This window comes from Oreochromis aureus, linkage group 4 (genome assembly GCF_013358895.1).
Source record: "Oreochromis aureus strain Israel breed Guangdong linkage group 4, ZZ_aureus, whole genome shotgun sequence".
Lineage (NCBI taxonomy): Eukaryota > Metazoa > Chordata > Actinopteri > Cichliformes > Cichlidae > Oreochromis > Oreochromis aureus.
This window is the reverse complement of record NC_052945.1, coordinates 9,665,679-9,685,336: the sequence shown is the minus strand read 5'-3', so window position 1 is coordinate 9,685,336 and position 19,658 is coordinate 9,665,679. Positions and strand designations below refer to the sequence as shown.

General features: G+C 40.6%; 2 protein-coding genes across 4 annotated transcripts; one reads left to right on the top strand and one right to left on the bottom strand.

Moving 5' to 3' along the window:
- Positions 1-4: 4 nt before the first annotated feature.
- On the bottom strand, positions 5-12,283 carry ezh1 (enhancer of zeste 1 polycomb repressive complex 2 subunit). 3 transcript variants are annotated; one of them, XM_039611277.1, is made up of 20 exons: positions 11,965-12,283; positions 10,610-10,785; positions 10,210-10,335; positions 9,415-9,537; positions 8,840-8,957; positions 8,163-8,393; positions 7,496-7,598; positions 7,041-7,204; positions 6,826-6,917; positions 6,551-6,713; positions 5,352-5,536; positions 3,856-3,947; positions 3,700-3,728; positions 3,470-3,595; positions 2,188-2,366; positions 2,012-2,107; positions 1,836-1,917; positions 1,665-1,745; positions 1,481-1,565; positions 5-1,393 (listed from the first exon to the last, which is right to left on the bottom strand). In XM_039611277.1, exons 2-20 carry the CDS (start codon positions 10,781-10,783, stop codon positions 1,333-1,335), a joined length of 2,310 nt encoding a protein of 769 aa, XP_039467211.1. In that variant the 5' UTR covers positions 10,784-10,785; positions 11,965-12,283; the 3' UTR covers positions 5-1,332. The 3 variants fall into 3 exon arrangements, with proteins under 3 accessions (XP_039467211.1, XP_031585774.1, XP_031585773.1); XM_031729914.2 differs by having other exon boundaries at positions 11,946-12,282; XM_031729913.2 differs by having other exon boundaries at positions 11,700-12,279.
- Positions 12,284-14,776: 2,493 nt separating this feature from the next.
- Positions 14,777-19,265, top strand: ramp2 (receptor (G protein-coupled) activity modifying protein 2). The gene is made up of 6 exons (XM_031729912.2): positions 14,777-14,934; positions 15,533-15,595; positions 15,685-15,717; positions 17,491-17,508; positions 17,668-17,797; positions 17,886-19,265. Exons 1-6 carry the CDS (start codon positions 14,874-14,876, stop codon positions 18,133-18,135), a joined length of 555 nt encoding a protein of 184 aa, XP_031585772.1. The 5' UTR covers positions 14,777-14,873; the 3' UTR covers positions 18,136-19,265.
- The last annotated feature ends 393 nt before the right edge of the window (positions 19,266-19,658 follow it).

Genomic DNA, 19,658 nt, shown 5'->3' with positions numbered 1-19,658 from the left:
CAGATAAGGACTAGGATGGCATCTTTAATGTATAAAGTTAAACTTTTATTTTTATAGGCATACACTGTACACAGCATTAAACTCCATTTTGTTCATCTCTATTGAGAAAGATCTCATTTCAAAGTGGGCTTTTAATGTTTTATAAATGAAGAACAGACCAAACAGCAAGTGTGGACATAAAAAAACAGAAAAACAAATGAAAAAGGATCATTTACATTCACATGTGGGGGGCCTTAATATTTGGTCAAACACTAACAAATTTGCTTTTTCCGTGGTCATAACCTTCTAAAGGTTACCTTTAACACAGCTTTGTTACGCAACACAGCAATGTTGTTTCAGCACTTTTCTTCCTGGAATCATTTGGCACTTATTTAATTTGCAAAGGAAACATCTACTCTGTGACTTACTTTCCTGTCAAAATGTGAGAGTATCGGGCTGATGTAAACACAAAGATAAATGCTTGACATATGCATGCCAGTCTGAGTACCAATAATAGGATAATGTTTAAAATGAAAAGAGGAATGAGATCTCTTCACCATCATCTACAGGTTACATTCAGTCAGTCGGTTTCTCGTCTGGTTGCCTATTTTTGCAGAACAGTGATATAAATGCACAATAACTTATTTTACCATAAAGATGGATGACGTTGCTAGTTGCAGAGAAAATTCACAGGGGAGCGCATCGAGTTGCGCAACCTGATCAAGTTTCTCCGTAAAACAGCGACAGCTTAACCTCATACTACAATACTGCGTGACTGCACGTGAATAACAGTATCTGTCCAAAGCTAATGTTGCATCTAACATGTTTAATGGATGGTTTGTCACATGCATTTCATTTACCATCATTACATACACTGTAAAAACTTGCATTACATACTGAATTTTCAAAGAAAAGCCAGTCAATAAGTACAGTAACAAAACTGCTGAGAGTTACACACTGTGCTATGGGTTATTTCGGCGTTGTTTGCTTTGACGAGATGGAATAAAAAATGTGAGATGCTCTCGGTACAGTAAGTGATAGGGATTAATAGTATTTCCACTTTAAATAGTTTAAGCTTGGTTGATACAGTTTTACAGGTAGACGGATGGGTCTGAGCAGATGAGGAGGAGAGCTAATGGCTGTCACTGAAGGAGGTGGTACAGTGTTTGTGGCGCATGAGCACCTGCAAACAGCAGGGAGGGGCTTTCTATTTTTGGAAGTGCAGCAGAGAGGGCAGAGACGGTGACTGCTGATAGAAATTTGTCAGCTAAATGATGCTGCAGACGGGGAAAGAAGCATTAGTAGGTGGCTGAGGAGTTAAGGACCAGTTCTGAAGGTAGGCAGCCGATGAAGCTAAGACAGGTCTACCTCCCTCTCTATTCCCACATATTTGAGGGCATCGGCTTGGCTGTATCTGTGGGAGGAAACACAGTATGAAGAGTGTGAGTTTGTATACAGTATCTCTTGAAGCTGGAGATTACAAAGAGGCCTTCAACTCTACCTGTAGTCAAAGAAGAGCTCCTCTCCTTGAAGGATGGCTCGTTTGGCAAATATTCCGATGCGGTGGTCTCCATTTACCATCACCACTGCAATGGCAGGCAATATAACATCAGACAACATAACTCTTATAAAGCTGCTGAATTCATATAGTAAAGTAAAGTGACCCCCACCCCCCCTTCACTGACCTTTAGCATAGCAGTTGGGATTAACTGAATGATTTGCAAAGCGGATTTTGTTCCCCTTTCGTGTGGCATCCACAACAAAGTCTAAAAAGAGAAACCGAGTTTGTTATGGGTTTTTTAATACACTGCAGTGGTACGCCTGGCTTATAATTTTATGTAGTGGGGAATACGTGCCATTGTTCAAGTTGAAAAGGAAGCTAGACATGTATTTGTCATAAATCCTTCCACGTCGGTCTGCTTCATCCTGAGAGATCAGCTGCTTATGCACCCATATAGGAAAAATAACACTGTAAGCACGCAGCATGAATGATGTATTTGAAAATAAAATCGACTAAACTGCACAGACTTGCCTCTCCGCAGTATTCAGAGATGAATTCATTCTTCTGAACAGGCTCTTTGATGAACGTGCCCCACCCAGCAACATCAGAGGGAGCCAAAAGCAGGTGCTAAAAACACCATATGACGTTTGAGTTATTTAATACCACTAAATCTCACAATTTTTAAACAGCCACATCTTCCAGTGTACCTTTTTCAGGCCTCTCTGGATGCTACAGTTCTTGCAGGAGACTACTTTACTGTCCCAGTGGTCTGCAGCACCGCATGTCATGCAAAGATCTGGGTCACATTCTCTTACAGCCAGGTAGCAGGGACATTGTTTAGTGTTGCACTGGGTCTTACACCTGCAGCCTGGGAAGCGATTTTGGCCTAGAAAACATTTAGACACAGAGCTGCTCTGAAAGGGGAATTGTTGACATGTTTTATAAAGAAAAATAAAGTTAGCAGCAATCCAGAAATATAATACATTATGTGAAGAAATATCACTATGATAAAAAAAAAAAAAAACCCAACAAAAAACTGAATTTCGAAATACAGTTGCAGAAGAGGAGCTCAGAGGTTGAGTAATGCTGAGAGGTTCATCAATCAGAGACCTCTGCTGGCAGACATGCTGAAATACAATTTTGAGGCGTGTAACATAACACCCTCAGGGCAGATGAATGGAAGGCTCAAGCAAGAATAACCGAAATGTCTTTCCAATAGCCTATGCTTGGAAAAAAACTGTCCACACTAAGGCTGCTCAAGGCAGCCTTTCACTTCCCATTCCCACCACGAGTGGATTTTATACCTCTGTATCATCAAGCGCCGTTTAGCTCGAGCTATTTGACTCATACTGATGCAGGAGACGATGTTGTATATCAAGTACAGAGCCTGTCACATCCCTTTGATTTCACTCCAAGTTTTTAGAGCACGCACATGTGGAACTAGGGCCTGCTTCCTGTTTGGCTCCAGCTCTTTGCTGCTACGGGAAAAGGCGAGGTAATCAGGAGATGGGAGGAGAAAAGGTGACTAAACCAGCACAGATGAACAAATCAAGCAGAAAAAACCTCCTCTTCCGAGACCAGAGAAAAAAAATGTTTGCTTAATCTTATCCTCTCCCTTCATTATCAACTCTCCAGAGGGCATCATACAGAAAAAGCATTTCTCCACCATGTGGCCATTTAAGAAAACACAGTTCTGGGGCATTGCTGCTGCAGCAAATAGCTCATTGTGAATGCAGCTCTCTGTAAAGCAGACACCCACCTATCCCTGCCAGAGGACAATTTCTCCTCTGGCCGCTGCCAGACTACTGCAGAATCGTTTTAAATTCTGCTGCCCTGCTCTATTGTGGCCTGGCAAACGGCTTCTCAGTGGAAAATGTGATTATAACAAACAATCTTCTTTGAGCATCGCATGGCCAAGCAGGCTATTGTATTTTTGGTAGAATTAAGCCACAAATTGTGATGAAATGAATAAAAAAAGTTAACACTTACACTCATGCTCACATTGGCAGAACTTCTCACAAAAATTTTGGGTCATTACACACGGGCAGGAGCTGTCACATGGGTGGTCGGGGTGGTCACATGGCTGGTAGTTGTACACCTGATTGGATGAGTTATCTGGAACAACAGAGGACAAAGCCCTCAGACTGGAACAGTAAGCTGTGTTGTATGTTAGAAGACATAATGTATTAAAAATCATGCCTTTTTTTAGTTACACATACCTTTCTTAAGCTGAATCTTTGCCCACAACCTGTAATATCAATTAAACACATTAGAAAGCTTTATTCCTCTTGGCTAAAAGCTCAAATTTCTTTCACACCTATTCCGGAAGATGAAACAATAAGTCAGAAAAAAGACAATAACAGTTGAGTTCTTGCCTATGCTTCCTTTTCTTCTTTTGAGGGGAGATGCCTCCATCTTCCAAAGGAACACGATGGATCAGAGCCTCTTTCACTGCAAACTCATAGACCTTTGGGAAATGACAATGACGTGGACGACATATCATCTTGCAAGTTCAGCGTGCAAGCAAACAAATATGAGGACATTCTGCAATTATTTTGTGCAAAGTAACAAAGGCACCCAAGTTTCAAAACAAGCTGCTTATATAAAACTCGACTGCAGCATTCACATGCATCTGTGTGAAAACATGCTCAACCACTTCTGGTTGCTAAAACCCGGTTTTGGCCTCTTTCCTGGGATGTACACATACATAATGCAGCTGGTTTCAGCATTTCCCCTCAGAGAAGCACTGGGTGGGTGGGGCAGTCAGAATATTAGCAGGGCCATGACAGCCCAATACAGACTTGTTTGGCCATGGAACAAGAGGGGATACAAGGGTTGGATATAAAGGGTGAAGCTTTTTAAATAAATGCACAAGTGAAACAACTTTTGAAATCTAATTTTTTAAAGTAGCAAAATGTTCCCAACAGAGCACTCTCATGCACAGCCCAAGGAAAGCTGGGAATGTCTGGACAACTGCGTCATGAGGGAAAATGAGAGACGTCACATCTGGTTGGCATTCCTCTTTATGGTGCCATATGCAATTCTCTCTGTAGTCAGTCCAATTATCCACACCATAAAACCACAAGCACCGGATGCACGTTATTATACTTGGACTGACGCAACAGAAATCAGCAGCGCAAGTATGGTTTGTACTTTCTTTCAAAACAACTATGAATCAGTTTTAGAGAGTTTTAGTTGAGTTCATAGACTACAAAAAACACATTTCATAGTTAGTATGGTTAGTAAACAACAGATGTGAGAGGTAATCAGGCACAACTGAGGCCCAACTGAGATTCTGGTTTTCCCTTTTCTTTTTGTTTTGTAGTCTACAAAGATGTTAAGAACTCTTTTACTTATACTTCCTTGCATTTTCTTCTGAAAGCATCTGTACTGTCATTATAAAGCAAGCTACATTTTAATGTCTGTTTATTGGTGTATTGGTTCATATGACTGAAACTGTTTAACAAAGCTATTTGTGATTTATGATGGGGCTGTGCAAAATGTATAAAATGATGCCAGTTGAGTCAAGCTGCTCTGAAGGCAAGCTTGAAAAGGAAATCAAAGGCATGGAGTTAGCAAGAAATCTCTGTGCACTGCTCCTCACTTCTGCTTGAGGCTTCATGTCTCCAGGCTACATTTGCTGCTACAGGCAAAACATATTATAAACTCTCAACTACATAGTTTGAAATCTTATTACACTGTGGTTAATGTAGCTATCCTATCTGGACACAGAACGAGGATAAAGCTGAAATAAAGCGCATTTATTAGTGGTGACTAACATTTAGTAGTTTTAACACCAACTTTAAACCAAAACAAGTGAACGCAGAATCATTCAGAAACTAGAAAACTGTCATGTGCCTGTATGTTTTACCTCCTTGCAGTTCTTTGTACCGATGAGGCGAGCAATAGAGCAGAAGTTGTTGAAGTATGTGCCATGTAGCACCCTGAAAAGCGACTCCTCTGCTCCACTCCACTGGACGACACAGCACGCCTGCTGCTCCCCGTCATCATCTCCTGGACGCAGCTTGGTGGGAGTCTGGCACCGTGAATTGCCCTCTTTTTTATACACAGACACACACAAACATACTTGGGGACTTTAGCTGGAAAGCATTTTGTCACATTTTTTAACTCAACATGTATCTGAACAAGCAAGCACTTTTTAAATTACTTGGTCCTGGCAAAGTTTGTGACAGCTTTTATCCGCACTCATGCAATAAAAGGTGCTCTAACCTTGCACAAACATAAAAGCTGCTGTTTCTAGAAGCCGTCTTTGTGTATAAATGGACACAAAGGGGACTGGGAGTTTTGATTGGGGTTTTGGATATCCAACAATGATGCTCGTGCATCCACAATTCAAGACAGCGAATGTTGCCAGGCAACAGAGTACATGGAGCATTACTGTGGCCACATGCTCCGGCGCTGAGTGTCTTTATTAATCGGCTCAACAATCTGCTTTTTCCACATTATCCCAACACATGTGGGAGACTCTGCTGAGTCACTGGCTGAGTACCAGGAGTTTCCAAAACTAACACAGGCTTCTGGTAAGGAACTGATAGAAATCAGCAACAACCTGAGAGTGAATAAGAGAAAGAAAAACAGCCAGGGGTGTGCGCGCTTATTTCCTTCCTCTTGCTCTCTACATGAAGAAATCAGTAGAAATGTGAAAGAATATAGTGCAGTAAAAGTAGTGAGGTGGAGGGGGAACAATGTGTTTATGTTGAGGCTGAAGCATACAAAACTAATGGCTAGTTTATTTTTCTTGGCAAGAAAGAGCTGATACTACAAGGAGAGTGAAGAGGGGAGGAAAGGAGAGAGGATGTGGCTTGAAAGCTGTCATCTCTAGCCAAATTTCACTTTCCTTAAGAGGGTTAGTCAGGGTGGACAGCCTTCTGGGGGTTGGGGTGGGGGGGGGTGAATCTCAGAAACCAATTAAAATATATACACTATCTATACTGCATGAACTCATAATGAAGAAAGCCTTTTGATACCAGAAAGAAGAACACATGAACTGATTTTTTAAAATTCGTTCATTCATTCAAGAGTAAGTGACATTTTGAGAAAGTGCCCCACCTGAGGAGGAGGTGGTTTCATGGTCACTGTCACCCTCCTTGGGTTCTTCAGCAGAGCCAGATGGTCCAGGACAGCTGGAACTGGTGGGACGGGGCTGCCTCCGTCGCCTCCGAGACTTCTGCGACCGTAACATATTCTGATCCACAAACTCTTTAGCCCCTTTCTTCACATGAGAAAAGACGTAGAACATTTAAAATATGATCAGGAGGAAAACATAGGGGGTTCTAATGTGTAGAGAATGCATGAATGCATCAGTTAAACAACTGTGGGCATACCTGTAACAGAAAGCAGTTTACACCGCATGGTTCAGTCTCCATGCGGATCTCCTTATTCTTCCTCTTGTAAACATTGGGTGTAGCATGAAAAGCTTCATCAACAGAAAGAAAAATGTTTTGACCCCCATTTTTCATCATGTGGTTACTATACTTGGAATACTATAATCTTAATATATACATTTCAAACTTTGAAAGAATATATAAGAAGCTATTACGGTGGAGGAAACAGTCGTATTTGAAGCAGCGCCTGCAGAAGAGTGTGTGGAAGGAGTGTAACGACTGCTCTCTCTGCACAGACTTTGCAAAAGGTCCGTCTAGGTTGGGGGTGCAGAGAGGGGGCAGCTTCACTGGACTTGGCGGCTCCAAGAGGTCCTTGTACCTGTGGAGGACATATGAAAAGTTTCAGCGGGATATGTCACTTCTTTGTGGCACACTATTGATACGCTCATTTAACTTAGTGAAACAGTGCCGGACAAAGATGAAGATTTTTTTTTTCTGAGCACAGCTCTTTCAGATGCTGATGTAACTACCCCTTTGAGTCGGAGAGCCTGACAGGGAGCGACTATTATTACTTTACTCCCTGACAGCTTTCGTCTCCATGGTGAACACTAAGCAACAGACTGCCCGGCATTGTGCGTACAGATCCCTGGATTGACTACACTTTTCTTACTTTTCCTTCAGCTCCTCTGTGGTGCCTTTGTAGGGGAACATTGAGGCGATCGCTGTAAATATCTTATCATTGGGGATCTTCTTGCTGCTGGACACGTCCTTCACTGTGGGAGACAACGAGCAGAGATTGCTATGTGAATCACCCAGGTTTGTCCAGACATCAGGTTTTGATACAAACTCACAAACAAAGGTTATGCAATATGTTCTGTTGCAATGGTAAAGTTCCTTCCATTCTCAAGGTCACTTGGTAAAAAAAAAATAAAAATGATGTAATAAGAACATTGTACATCTCTTTTACCATTATCTTTGATTCACGTTCCCATCTTCTACACATGTATTTGTGAATCAGTTTCTAAATGACACTGTGCCCAGGTGTGCTTCAAATGAACTGTCGCTAAGTGTTGGCAGTGTGTATATAGCCTAGTTTTCCATAAAGCCCGGTGCACGAGGTCATTCAGTTCTGTAATTAGAGCTGGGCCATATCAGTGTCATGGACAAATGGGTTCACTCACACACAGTAGGGACACAGAGGCAGCTGTAAAGCAAACAATGTCAGCTCAAGAGCTGCTGTGGCAGGGCGACCTTGTGGCAGGTGTACAGTGCAATGACACGAACAGCATGAGCCTGTACTTTTCTGAAAACACAAATGCGCCAAGCTGAAGACTCACCCTCAGTAGTGCTTCTCCTCTTCCTCCTGACAAACGCCACAGATCCAGCCTTATTCTCTTCTGAGCCCTCCAATGAGCTCCTCCTCATCACCCTCTCTTCTTCTTTCTTCCCTGTCATGTCCCCAACAGTTCCTGCTGAGGCCTCCTCTTCTTCGTCCTCCTCGTGGTCGGAGTACTGGCTCAGGGCGTCCACTAACTCTTTAAATATCTCATCGCTGATGAACCCTCCCTCTGGAACACAATCGAGATGTCATACCGACAGTTATCACCAATTAAATGTGTGATTCTTGACTTTTTTATTAAGATGGCAAAAAGTCTGTGGTTTTAAAAAGAGCAGGATCATTGAAAATCAAAATTCAGTTGTTCTAGGCTATCCCTTTTATCCTATCCATTGAATTGTTTGATTAGTGAAGTACGAAAATGATGCAAATCTTAAAATCGCCAAATTTCAATTTAACACCTATTGGAGATTTTTGGACCAACATATTAGACAGTACTCCCCACCCCAATCATAAAAAAAAACAATCAGAGGAAAGAATTGAAGAAAATCACTGACAATGTGCACTGAAGCTGTTCTGTTGGTACGAGGTGACCCATTACCTTACTAAGACACTTGATGCTGCATTTTCTTTTAATTTGTCTCCTGTTTGCAGGGACATATAATATTCAACACGAACCTCTGTCACCATGAACACCGTCATAGTTGTCAATGAGTTCCTCCAGGAAAGCCTCGTCTTGCTCCAGCACTTCATCGCCCATGTAAGGGATGTTGTGGAGGAACGTTTCATCCTCCACCTAGAACAAACAAACTTTGGTTAAAACAAGTCTGTAACTGCAGATTCTTCAGAGGGACCAAAACTGTAAAAGCAATATACAATTACACTTGTTAGCAGAAATGCATTCGCAAAATAAGTACACGACCTGACTGAAAAAAATAAATGAAAAGTTCGGTTGTAAGAGTGTTCTGTGAGCATACCCCCTTTTTTTGGATGAACAAATATGTTTTTTTCAAATTTTAACTTCTGTGGAACAAAATCCTATGTTATAGCTCGATAACATGTGTTCCTCAGTTTATTCAGATGCCCTAAAAGTTCAATGAACAAAGAATTTAATAAGAAAATAGTAGAACATTATCAGTTTCCATTTAACTCATAACTAGAATCAGATGAATTAGCAACAAATTATATTCAGCGTGCTCTAAGGGTGATATGAAACTGTAACTGTGTCAATGACAGTTGTGTTTTATTTATACCATAAAGTTGTGCTGCAGAGGGGACCAGGAGTACATAAAGGGGATTCCAGCTACTGTTGACAGTGGTCTCATGGCAATGGCTTGAGCTTTGAATCCTGGGAAGCCAAACTCCACTGTACACACCTGTAAGATAACCAGAGGTGCCTTGAGAATCACCAGATCCTAGAACAATATGCTGCAGCACTTGGCCGTTTTATAACTACACACTTGCTGCTTAACTCTGAGCAGGGGGAATAAAACCAGTTAACACAATACAGTCCACCATGACAGCATGTGGGAGGAGAAAGATGTGGTTATACCATCAGGCTGTATGTATTATAAGCTCCCACAGGGCAGCAGACTGTTAGACTGTCATGCGATCCACTTCTACCACACTTTCCCATCCAATTGGGAATCGGTATAGAAGATTGGGAGGGGTGAGGAGATCTCAACATGATGTTCAAGAAGGGATTTCCTCACAACACATTCACATTATAAAAATATATTGAACTTCTAGCTTAGCCAGAGCATCTTGGACAGGAATAAGAAGACGTACCGCAAGGTTCAGATAATAGTGCAAATCATGTGTCCTGCCATTGTCTTAATAGTCTCCATCGCTCTCTTTTTGTATATTTTGGGTGGCTTTTAGCCTTTCTTATCTTCTCTCCACTGTCCTATCACAATAAAGCTGACAGAAGAGAATGAGCGGTTTCAAACCCTGGACACTGCATCACAGCACAAGGGTTGCATGCTCAACTAAAGCTAGATCAGTGCCCCATAATTTCTCCGTCTCTCTCTGACAGACCACACACCCACCTTTTTGGTGGCCAGACCCCCATTAGAGGTTGACAGAGGGATGGACTGAATCCGGAGCTTGGACCATTCTGTGTTTAGGATATTTGTCTGTTGCTCAATCTTTTGCCTGTTAGACATGAAAAGGGTCTAGAAAAAAAAGAGAATAAAAGACCAAGTTAAACAAGACATACACACTATTAATATAGCACACGCATTGAGAACTGGATACAAAAGACACACCAGGGTCCCACGTACAAATTAAGCTTTGCTCTTTATTTGTTCAGGACCATTGCACAAAACCCTGATTGCACAAGAGAAAAGATGTCTTGTGCCATATTTAGCTACAACCTTATCTTCATTCACAGACCCTGAAAAAAACTGAACATCTGAATTTAACTTGGGTGATGTCAATGTGACTCACTTTGACCTCTTCTGCTTTTTTAAGGCGTTTGACCTGGCGAAGGCGCATATACTCAGACTTGACCCTCCGTCTCCACTCCAGCATGCTGCGAGAAGGGATAAAGGAGGAAGACTGAGGTCTTGGAAGTGATGGGGCAACACCGGTGCCAGGGGCTGCTGCGGCACTTTCCTCCATGACTGTTTAAAAATAAAAGGAAAGCATATGACAAACAGGACCAACTTCAAAACATTCCAGGTTCATATTCAGACAAGTTACTTTTGTAAACTTAGGTTTGTTTTCATGTTTTCTGCCACAGTAACTACATTCACTAATTATATTAAATGTATTATAGTAGTAGTATAGCAGTAGTTCTGATGTAATATGCCTGCAGTCCACTTCAGTTACCTTATTATAGTACTAATGGGCTTACTATCGCCCTCTGTTTCTCACAACCCCATTACATTTCCCCATTCACCCTCGCCGATGGTCTTTCTGAAAGAGTGCCCCCATCTGTTAGCAAAACAAAACAGACGTCTAATGCAAAAAAAAAAAAAAAAAAAAAAAAGCCTCCTCGAGTGCTTTACGGGGCTTTTTCTGGTAGACTGTTTCTGCTCTTTTTATAAATCTTGGGGAAAATTGATTGAATTATGCGCATACAGCGCGACGGTGTGCGCATCTATGAATACAACACATGAATTTAATAGCACGGGGCATCCACATTGCACAGGAGTGGGCGTGCCACTTCAGAAAAGCAGAATAGAAAAGTGCGTAGTACAGTTTTTCTGTGTTTCATAATCGCCACGCTGAATATCAACTTCCCCGTCTGAACTCAAACGGAATTAAAAATAAATACAAAGGTAATACTGAGCTCGGGGAAACTGCTGCACTTCGATTTTGGGGGCTACGAAACGTGCACACGTTTCAGACACATGAAGCTATGAAGTCCGCGACGTCCTGTAAGTGCAGCCCCGTGCCAAGAGAGCTACACAGTACCATTTAAATGTAGAACACTAAAGACGTGCGCACCGAACAGCACAATGACGGCACGTTACACTAGCGCACGGGTGTGCACGTCAAGATCTCTACATCCAGTGTCGCAGTTATTAAATACCTTTAAATCCACGTCTCGTGTCCTATTTGTTGCGACAACAGCCCGCAACGCGACCAAGTCCCTTTCTGTTTTTCTCTCTCTCTCTCTCGTTTTTTTTTTTTTTTGTTTTTTTTTAGTAGAGAGATCCGGAGCAATTCAAGGCTGTGTTTGCTATGGCTCTGACGCAGTTATCATCTCCGCGCAGCGAGGGGATCTCTGAGAAATCTCTATCCATGGGCATGGTGCTGGAGGTTGTTGTTGTTGTACCTTACAAATAACTGCGCACTTGGTTTGGTTGATCCAACTCGAGCAGGAGGGTGACGTCTATATTATGATCACAGCCTTTCCAAGCAGAGGAGGATTTATTACTATTCTGCGTCCTGGGAATAAAAAGTAGCGTGCAGCAGCCACAGCACAGCCATTTACACGCATACACAGGAACTGATGCAACTGTCCGGAGTGCTAGATCGCCATCTAAATGCGTGAAGGCAGAACACTCTGTGGGTTTTGATAGTAGAGCAAGTGCAAACACATAATCTTAAATACAGCCGACTCTATAGGAGCGAAAGAATAAAATGGCCTAAATAAACATTATGAATACACGTAGCTTTATAGGAGTATCGGGTATTTATTTTATATATTTACAAAAAAAAATCAACGCAAAATAAACTTCTCACAAAACCTGAAAATAGATGCATTAATTCAGTCTGCCCACAGAGCTGAAGTAACTGTCTAGCCTACCAATTAAAAATAATAAATACTTGGACACTGGAACACAGTTTCCCGACATTCCAATGTACTAGGGTCAAATGGAAAACAATTCAGCTGCTGTTCAGCTCTTCTCCTCCAGGGAGAGCCCGACACACAAAGATAGAGGGTTGGATGAAGGTATTCACGCCACTGATGCTGTCACTTAACCCACGTAAAACCCGCTATACAGAGCTCAAGCAAGCTGAAAACACGATCGGATGATGTTTTCGATGGACTTTGATTTGACGAGCAGCGATATGAGAAAGCATAATGACTTGAATTTACAGAGAAGTATATTAACCTCTGTATGAAGGAGATTGGTTTAAATCTTTGCTTTTGTGTAAGTAGCCAAACGTCACACCCCTTTCGTAGGGAAATGTTTAATTTAACACATCACACATAAACCGGACGCAGGGTCAACGGAACACGTGGTAATAGCTAATCTCATTCCATTTTCTGGCTTGATTTGATTTAATGTACACAAGCTAACTGCTAACACCTAACACTATAAATAATTACGATAAATTACCAATAGTCACATTACTATGGAGTCACTGATTCTGACTTGTGTATACATTTAAAATCAGAGAAAATCAGTTAATTTGCTACAATCACTTTAAATAGATTCAAATATTTACGTTCAATTAAATATAAAATGTAGTGTGGATAAATAGTGTGTGTACTTAATGCCAAATAAGAAGCTGAAAGTGCAGGCAATCGAGTAGTGGTTTGCTATAAATAAAAGTCCTTGAAAGTACTGCTTTGATAAACATGTTAGATGTTGTGTGTGCTCTCCACGGGAGGAATTTTAACATATCCTCTCAGGATATAATACAAAGAAAAAAGTAAAATACAAAGGATATATTTAAAAATATTTACTCTCAGGGTATTTTATTTATAGCTCACATTTATTTCATTTTATAGTTTATTATTTGTAAGATATTAAAAAAATCCCCAAAAGCAGACACAGTAATTATTCATCTGCAAGACACAAGATGGCGCTGTTTAGCTGGTTTTTAATGGAAGGACGCCACATAAACTCATATGTACACATCAAAGTAGGATTAAGAGAAATGAAACTTTATATCGCCTTAACAGACCCATCGTGTTTCTCTCTGATTGCTGTTGTTGCTGATCCCCTCTGTTCCCTGGCTGTGCTGTTTGTGGCACGCATGCCTGCTTATGATTTATGCATTCAGTGAGCAAAAGGTATCTCAGATAGTACAGTTTGTTTGCCATATCCACAGTGATATTTGAAGTAGCCACTGTCATGTTGATACTAAACTGTCAAACAAAAGCAAACACACAGAGGAAGATGAGCTTAGGACACTGTTATCAGCAGGAAGTTTTTAATTCTGCATCATGTAAACTGCGTGTGTTGATCTTGGCATCTCTATTTGGGATACATTTCTTCAGATATGCTGCAGGCTTTATGATCTGTGACAAAGCCTTGGAGATGAAAAGATTTACAACGTAGCTAATAAAACAGAGACTTCGAAAGCCATTTGAAATAGTGAGTGACTGTAGAAGCATTCATTTTCATAGAACACGTGTCAAAGTAAATGTTTACTTACTTACATTTCAAATATGCTTCATGCTCCACTTCGCTCACACTCCAAGTTCAATATTTAAGCTTCTATATGCTGGATTTTTAAAGTTCAGTCCATTACATGTAAAACAGTGGCCTCCTTTAACTGAAATGAAATGTGGAAGCAATTTTGGCCTGAGCTACTTGGATTTCTTCCAAGCCTAGCAGCTGAAAAAGAGTACTCATCCCTCAGTGACGTGAATCAGTTTCATACTGGATATTCCAGCCACCTCTCTTTACCACAGACGTTTATTGAGATAGATAGATATTCTTTACCCACGGTTAGTCAGTTGCTCCACAGCAATGAAATATGAATCCATGACCTAAAAAAATGTAGATTCATTAAAACTTTGTCTGATATTTCTGAACAATAAGCTAAAAAAAAAAAAAAAGTATCTCTTCTTTGTGATTTGCAACCCTGTGTGTTTCTCCTAAAAATACTTTACTGAAAACTTTTACTTCTCTAAATCTTTGAAAAGCAACTTGTCAGCAGCATGTATCCTGTCAGTCTAACATAGCTTGCATTTGATCAGAAACTCCTGCATGTTTGCAATAAAATTCTGCTTGCAATGATAAATAAAGAGGCAGAAAGTGGGGAAGAGAAAAACAGGACAAAGTGTGGCCCCTGAAAACAGAGGGTGGGACAAACTAAGGAAATAGATGAAGAGAGAGAGATTGATAGTGCTGCACCAATGGGCCGCAATAGTCCTAACTTTATCAGAGGCTCTTTGCCCCATTTGGTGAGTCCGCCCCTACTAGGAAATGAGGGCTTCCTGTTGCTTTACACAGCCTTCCTGCAAAAGGTTGAGATATGTAATTCTTACCCATCAGGGAAGAGGAGAAGAACATTAGGCAAAATGACACTCACCAGATTCTTAGTTATGTATTTCAGAGTTTTTATGCTTCTTTTCATCTGGGGTAAGTAAAGGCTTTATGCTATCCTATTTTTTATTATTTTGACTTAATCTTTTAACTTTTCCATGAACTCACCTCTCAATAAGAATTCAAAGAAAATGTTTAGTAATTAGTAGATTTTAGTAAGGAGTTTAGTTAATCCCCTGACTGAGTTTTACACTGAAACAGTTTGGATTAAGGGTCAAAGAGTAATTGTGATCAGCCTGAGACAACTGATTTTTCTTAGATCAGTTTTTTTTTTTTTAACTTTAGGAGGATATTTTTATGAATCTCGTTGCATTTTTTAAAAAAATGCAGTTGTCACGAGTCTTTAAGAAATAAAATATTTCAGTCAATTACTTATTTATTTCGCGCAATAGGACCGCGATCACATGGGATGAGCTTTTGAGTTGAACAGATTAAGATTTCCTTAGAAAAGTGCTAGACAAAGGGAGGATGCACTCATGTGTTCACTCAGCACGGCATGTTATTTCCTTTACTGCCCCACTCAGGTCTGCAAACTACATATAGAAGATTATGTACACGTATAAAATATTGTGGTGTTTTAAATCAACAGTTTTATTCCAATGTTCAGGTCTTTATTTTATTCCTCTTATTACAGCAAGCACAGCAGTGGTATGTCAAAGTGAAGAAAAGGTAACTGTGCATCCGACAGTAACAGTAGGTAAGTACATTTACAGAAATAAGCAACAAACCAAGGAAGAAACAAAATTCATGCATGACCACTGACTAACTGATACCCCTCCTTTGCAGAGTTTAACTCAACAGACAGGATGATGACTCTTAGTAAGTGCATACATTTTCTCCATCACTTTATTATAGACTGACAGCTATACATCTATGTCTATATGTCCTAGATTTTGTATTTTTACAGTTCCAAATGGGGTTTATGTAATTGCATCCACTGAGGAATTGCTTTGGATTACATTTCTAAACTTATTTGCCTGGTCTGGAACTGACAAACCAGAAAAGCAGAACTCAGGGATCCTTTTTTCTGCCAAGATTTGTCCTTGTGTGTATTACCATGAGAATCCAAGACAAACTCCTGGGGAGGTCTCTACCAGTGAGGGGTCAACGTCAGTGGACATGAGGCCCGTACTGGTTTGGGGTTGGAGGGTAACTGAAACCTCATCACGAGCAGCCCCCACCTGGCTCGACTTCCTTAATTTGTTCGTCATTCACCCCACGCAACGTCTGTGATCAACGCATGAACTCTGAGTTGTGAAACAACTAGAACATTGGAGCAGCGCCCCTTTCACTGTTCCTCATCCTGTGCCTTCCTTTTTTTCCTTTTTTCCTCCATCCCCCGACTGTCCCCCTCCTCCCCCTGCCAGCGCTCTCAACTCTGAGCCCCCCACCCACTGAAAAAAAAAGAACACATTTCCTGATGTCATTACTAAATCAAAATGTTGCTTGGCAAACAGATGTTGTGAGAGGCCGAACATATGGATTTAGTGTCATAAATTAACAAGCTGGTTGTGAGAAACCCTAAACCATAGATTTCATTTTTAATTCAATCAGTGAAAGCACCTCTCTTGCACACAATTTTTTTTTTTTAAAGACAGTGAGAAACTATCTTCCAGATGTATCACACACATGAGCAAGATTTCCCGTACTTGTAGCGTTAATTACAGAATGTTTTCCTACTAGCATGCATGCGTAACGATAGTTGGCCCTTTAAACAGCTGGTCAACTTTGACAAACAACTATTTCCAGGTTTGGTCAAATTAACCTAAATATGAAATCATGGCTGTCTGCAGAGCACACCCTGCAGAGTCATGATTACATCCACCCCGAAACACTAAGTCCTAAATGTTTACTTATGTTTCCTATTTGGCAGAGACAGCCCAAAAGGCAAATAAATCACATGCTGTGAGCTGGCCAGGCCTTCGACTGTGAGAAACTGAGACTAAAACGCAGAACAAGAGTTAAAGAGTAAAGGGTTTTCAGATGTGAGTCCAGCCCCAGCTTGGGTGTGCTCCCTTTTATTTGGGAGAATGGAGAGGACAATCTTTGTTGCCTCCACCCCTTTAAAAACGGAAGAAAATTTTAAAGAAACGTGTGTTAGAGAGGGGGAGAGCCGCTGCCAAGGCGGAGGGCCATCAGACAGATCTTCGAAGAACATCTGGTAACCGCGGGTAACATTGTTTGGACATCTGGTAACCGAAGATTGCACTGCGTCTCTTCCATCCTGTCGGGTTTCCTGTTATGCCTCGCTGTATGAAGTCTAAGAAGTTTTGGTTTTTTATACATGGTTATACGCTGGGGAAAACGCACCTTTATTCATTTTTTCTGACATGAAGGGAGCACTTGGTTTCATAGGGTTATTCCTCTCCTTTCTCTCCGGTGAGTGTGTGGTCTCCCTTTTATATATGGAAATGCCTGCCTCTGTGCTAGAGATGTGGAAAAAATTCATTATCTAAAGTAGACAAAATTTCCCATGGTACTCCGATTTGCTTGGACAGATGAATTAGGAAGGGCTTGCATGGCAGATTTGAAGAGATTTACTGCTTCATTTACATGTTTTTAAGCTAAAAAGTGTTTTTTCTTCTCTTTCAGATGCCAGTGGACAGTTTGGTAGGTGGCATAACCTTATAAACATACATAATCATATAACTTCATATATAATTTGATAAAGGGAGTCTTGCAGAAGTTGTTTTATGCACAACTCATTTTTAAAGCCACTTTCTTTTTCCCTTTTTTTGTTGTTGTTGATTCTTCTCTTCTGCTCTGTAGTTTGTGCAGTTGACTCAGACAGAATGGGCTGCCTCTCCGACATGTTTGCTTTGCTCTGTGTGCAAAGATTTGAGCTTGAAATGGCATCACTGAACAAAACTGACTGGTGCGATTGGAGTAAGGTAAACAGGTAAGTAGGGGGCATTTATATTTAAAATGAATGTTTTTTGTTTAAATGCCAATTTCTAATTTACCTTTCATGTTCTCCTTCTATTCAGTTGGTACAGCAACCTAAGCATGTGTACAGAAGTAATATGTGATTCATCCTCCATCCCATGGCCCAACCGTGTGGTGGAACAGACCTTTTTGGACATTCATTCCAGGTTTTTCAAGGATTGTCCCACAGATGAGCTAAGTGACCCACCACCTGCCATCATGTTTGCTTTGGTCATCACGCCCATCTGCCTGATCCCTGTAATGGTTAGCCTGGTGGTACTTAAGACCAAAAATGGAGACGGCAACTCCTGATAACCTAGAATCTCTGCTCAGCTATGTTCTCTCTTCTCCCCTAACCTTGTTTACAGACTGCTTATATACTTTCATCTCATCAGAGACTGAATCTTTAGATCTTCTGCACTCCACAACTTAAATTAGCCACATAGACATAGTAGGCATGGTTATCACTATCTCAGAGATAAATGTTCTGTGGCATCACAACTGTTTCTTTTAGGTGATGTACTTCTTAACGCAGACAAACACTGTCAGAAACTGTGTTCTGTACTATACTGTATCTCATTTACTGTGACAAAAAGGTTTTGTTTTAAACTACTTGACACTAGAGTTGGCCGTTGCTTGAAGCATTGGTCATCTCTTGTTTGCTCACAATATTTCATTTATACTGGAGAAGCCAATATTCGTGATTAGCCTGACGAAAGCTCCGGAGCTTGTAAAAGTAGAAACAAAATTTGTATTGACACTCTGTTTTATGCAAGAGACTTGGGCTGATAAAAGACAAGGTAAAATTTATTACTGAGCTGCTTTTGCATTCATAGGCAATGTTGTGTTAGTTTTTTTGCTGTTTAAACTTTGAGCCTAAAAATATAAAATATATTTATGAAGACAGCATTTAGAAGCTAAATGATTTTTAATTCTGAAAAGGAGAAAGATGTTCATATCTGATCTTTGACAAAGGTCCTAAACACTCTGTAGTGTGTATGTGTAGGGAGGACAAGAAGTTAACCATATGCATGGATCTAGTTATTCAAATCATAGCACACAAAGAGTTCAAAGGGTCGAGGTCTGTTTTTATTAACTGTAAGTAATCTTCATACTCATGTGACGAGAAGCTGGTTAGAAGAAAAGCGTATCTCCCTCCAGACAAAAGACATTTTAAGTTGCCTGCACAGAATTGTGACAAACACTGAACAATGACAAAAAGATAAAAGTTTTATCTTTTGCCCTGAATGACAATAAAGCCACTATAAGTGCTTTCAGATTTAGAACAAAAATGTGTATTTATATACTCTGATGTATTTCTGCTATTGTCAGGACTTCGTGGACTTACTGTGAAAGTACATCCTGCCTGCTCTCATGCAATGAACTGTATGCATTTTTATTTTTTATATTTTAAACCAATAAATCTACAGTTGTATACTTACTATGACTTGTAAATTATTGTGATGGAACAACCTTGAATTAAGTCCAGCTCATGATACATTAACAGAGTTGCAGTACCATTCTTGTGCAATTACCCTTTCACCTTTGCAGCTATTTGATTAAACACCCTTTTCCCTTGTGTGTGGGGCAGATGGTCTTGCTTTTTGCTCTAGGCAGTGTTTCACTGTCTCTTTAGTGATCAGTATATTGCAGTGCAGTTGCTATGCTCTTCAAGTGCTGATGTAGTGAAGGAAGCAGCGACAACAGTCATGCATCACGCCCTCATCTGGCACACAAAACACTACAGGGTGGGCCTGTATTTGTGTGTGTGTGTGTGTGTGTGTGTGTGTGTGTGTGTGTGTGTGTGTGTGTGTGTGTGTGTGTGTGTGTGTGTG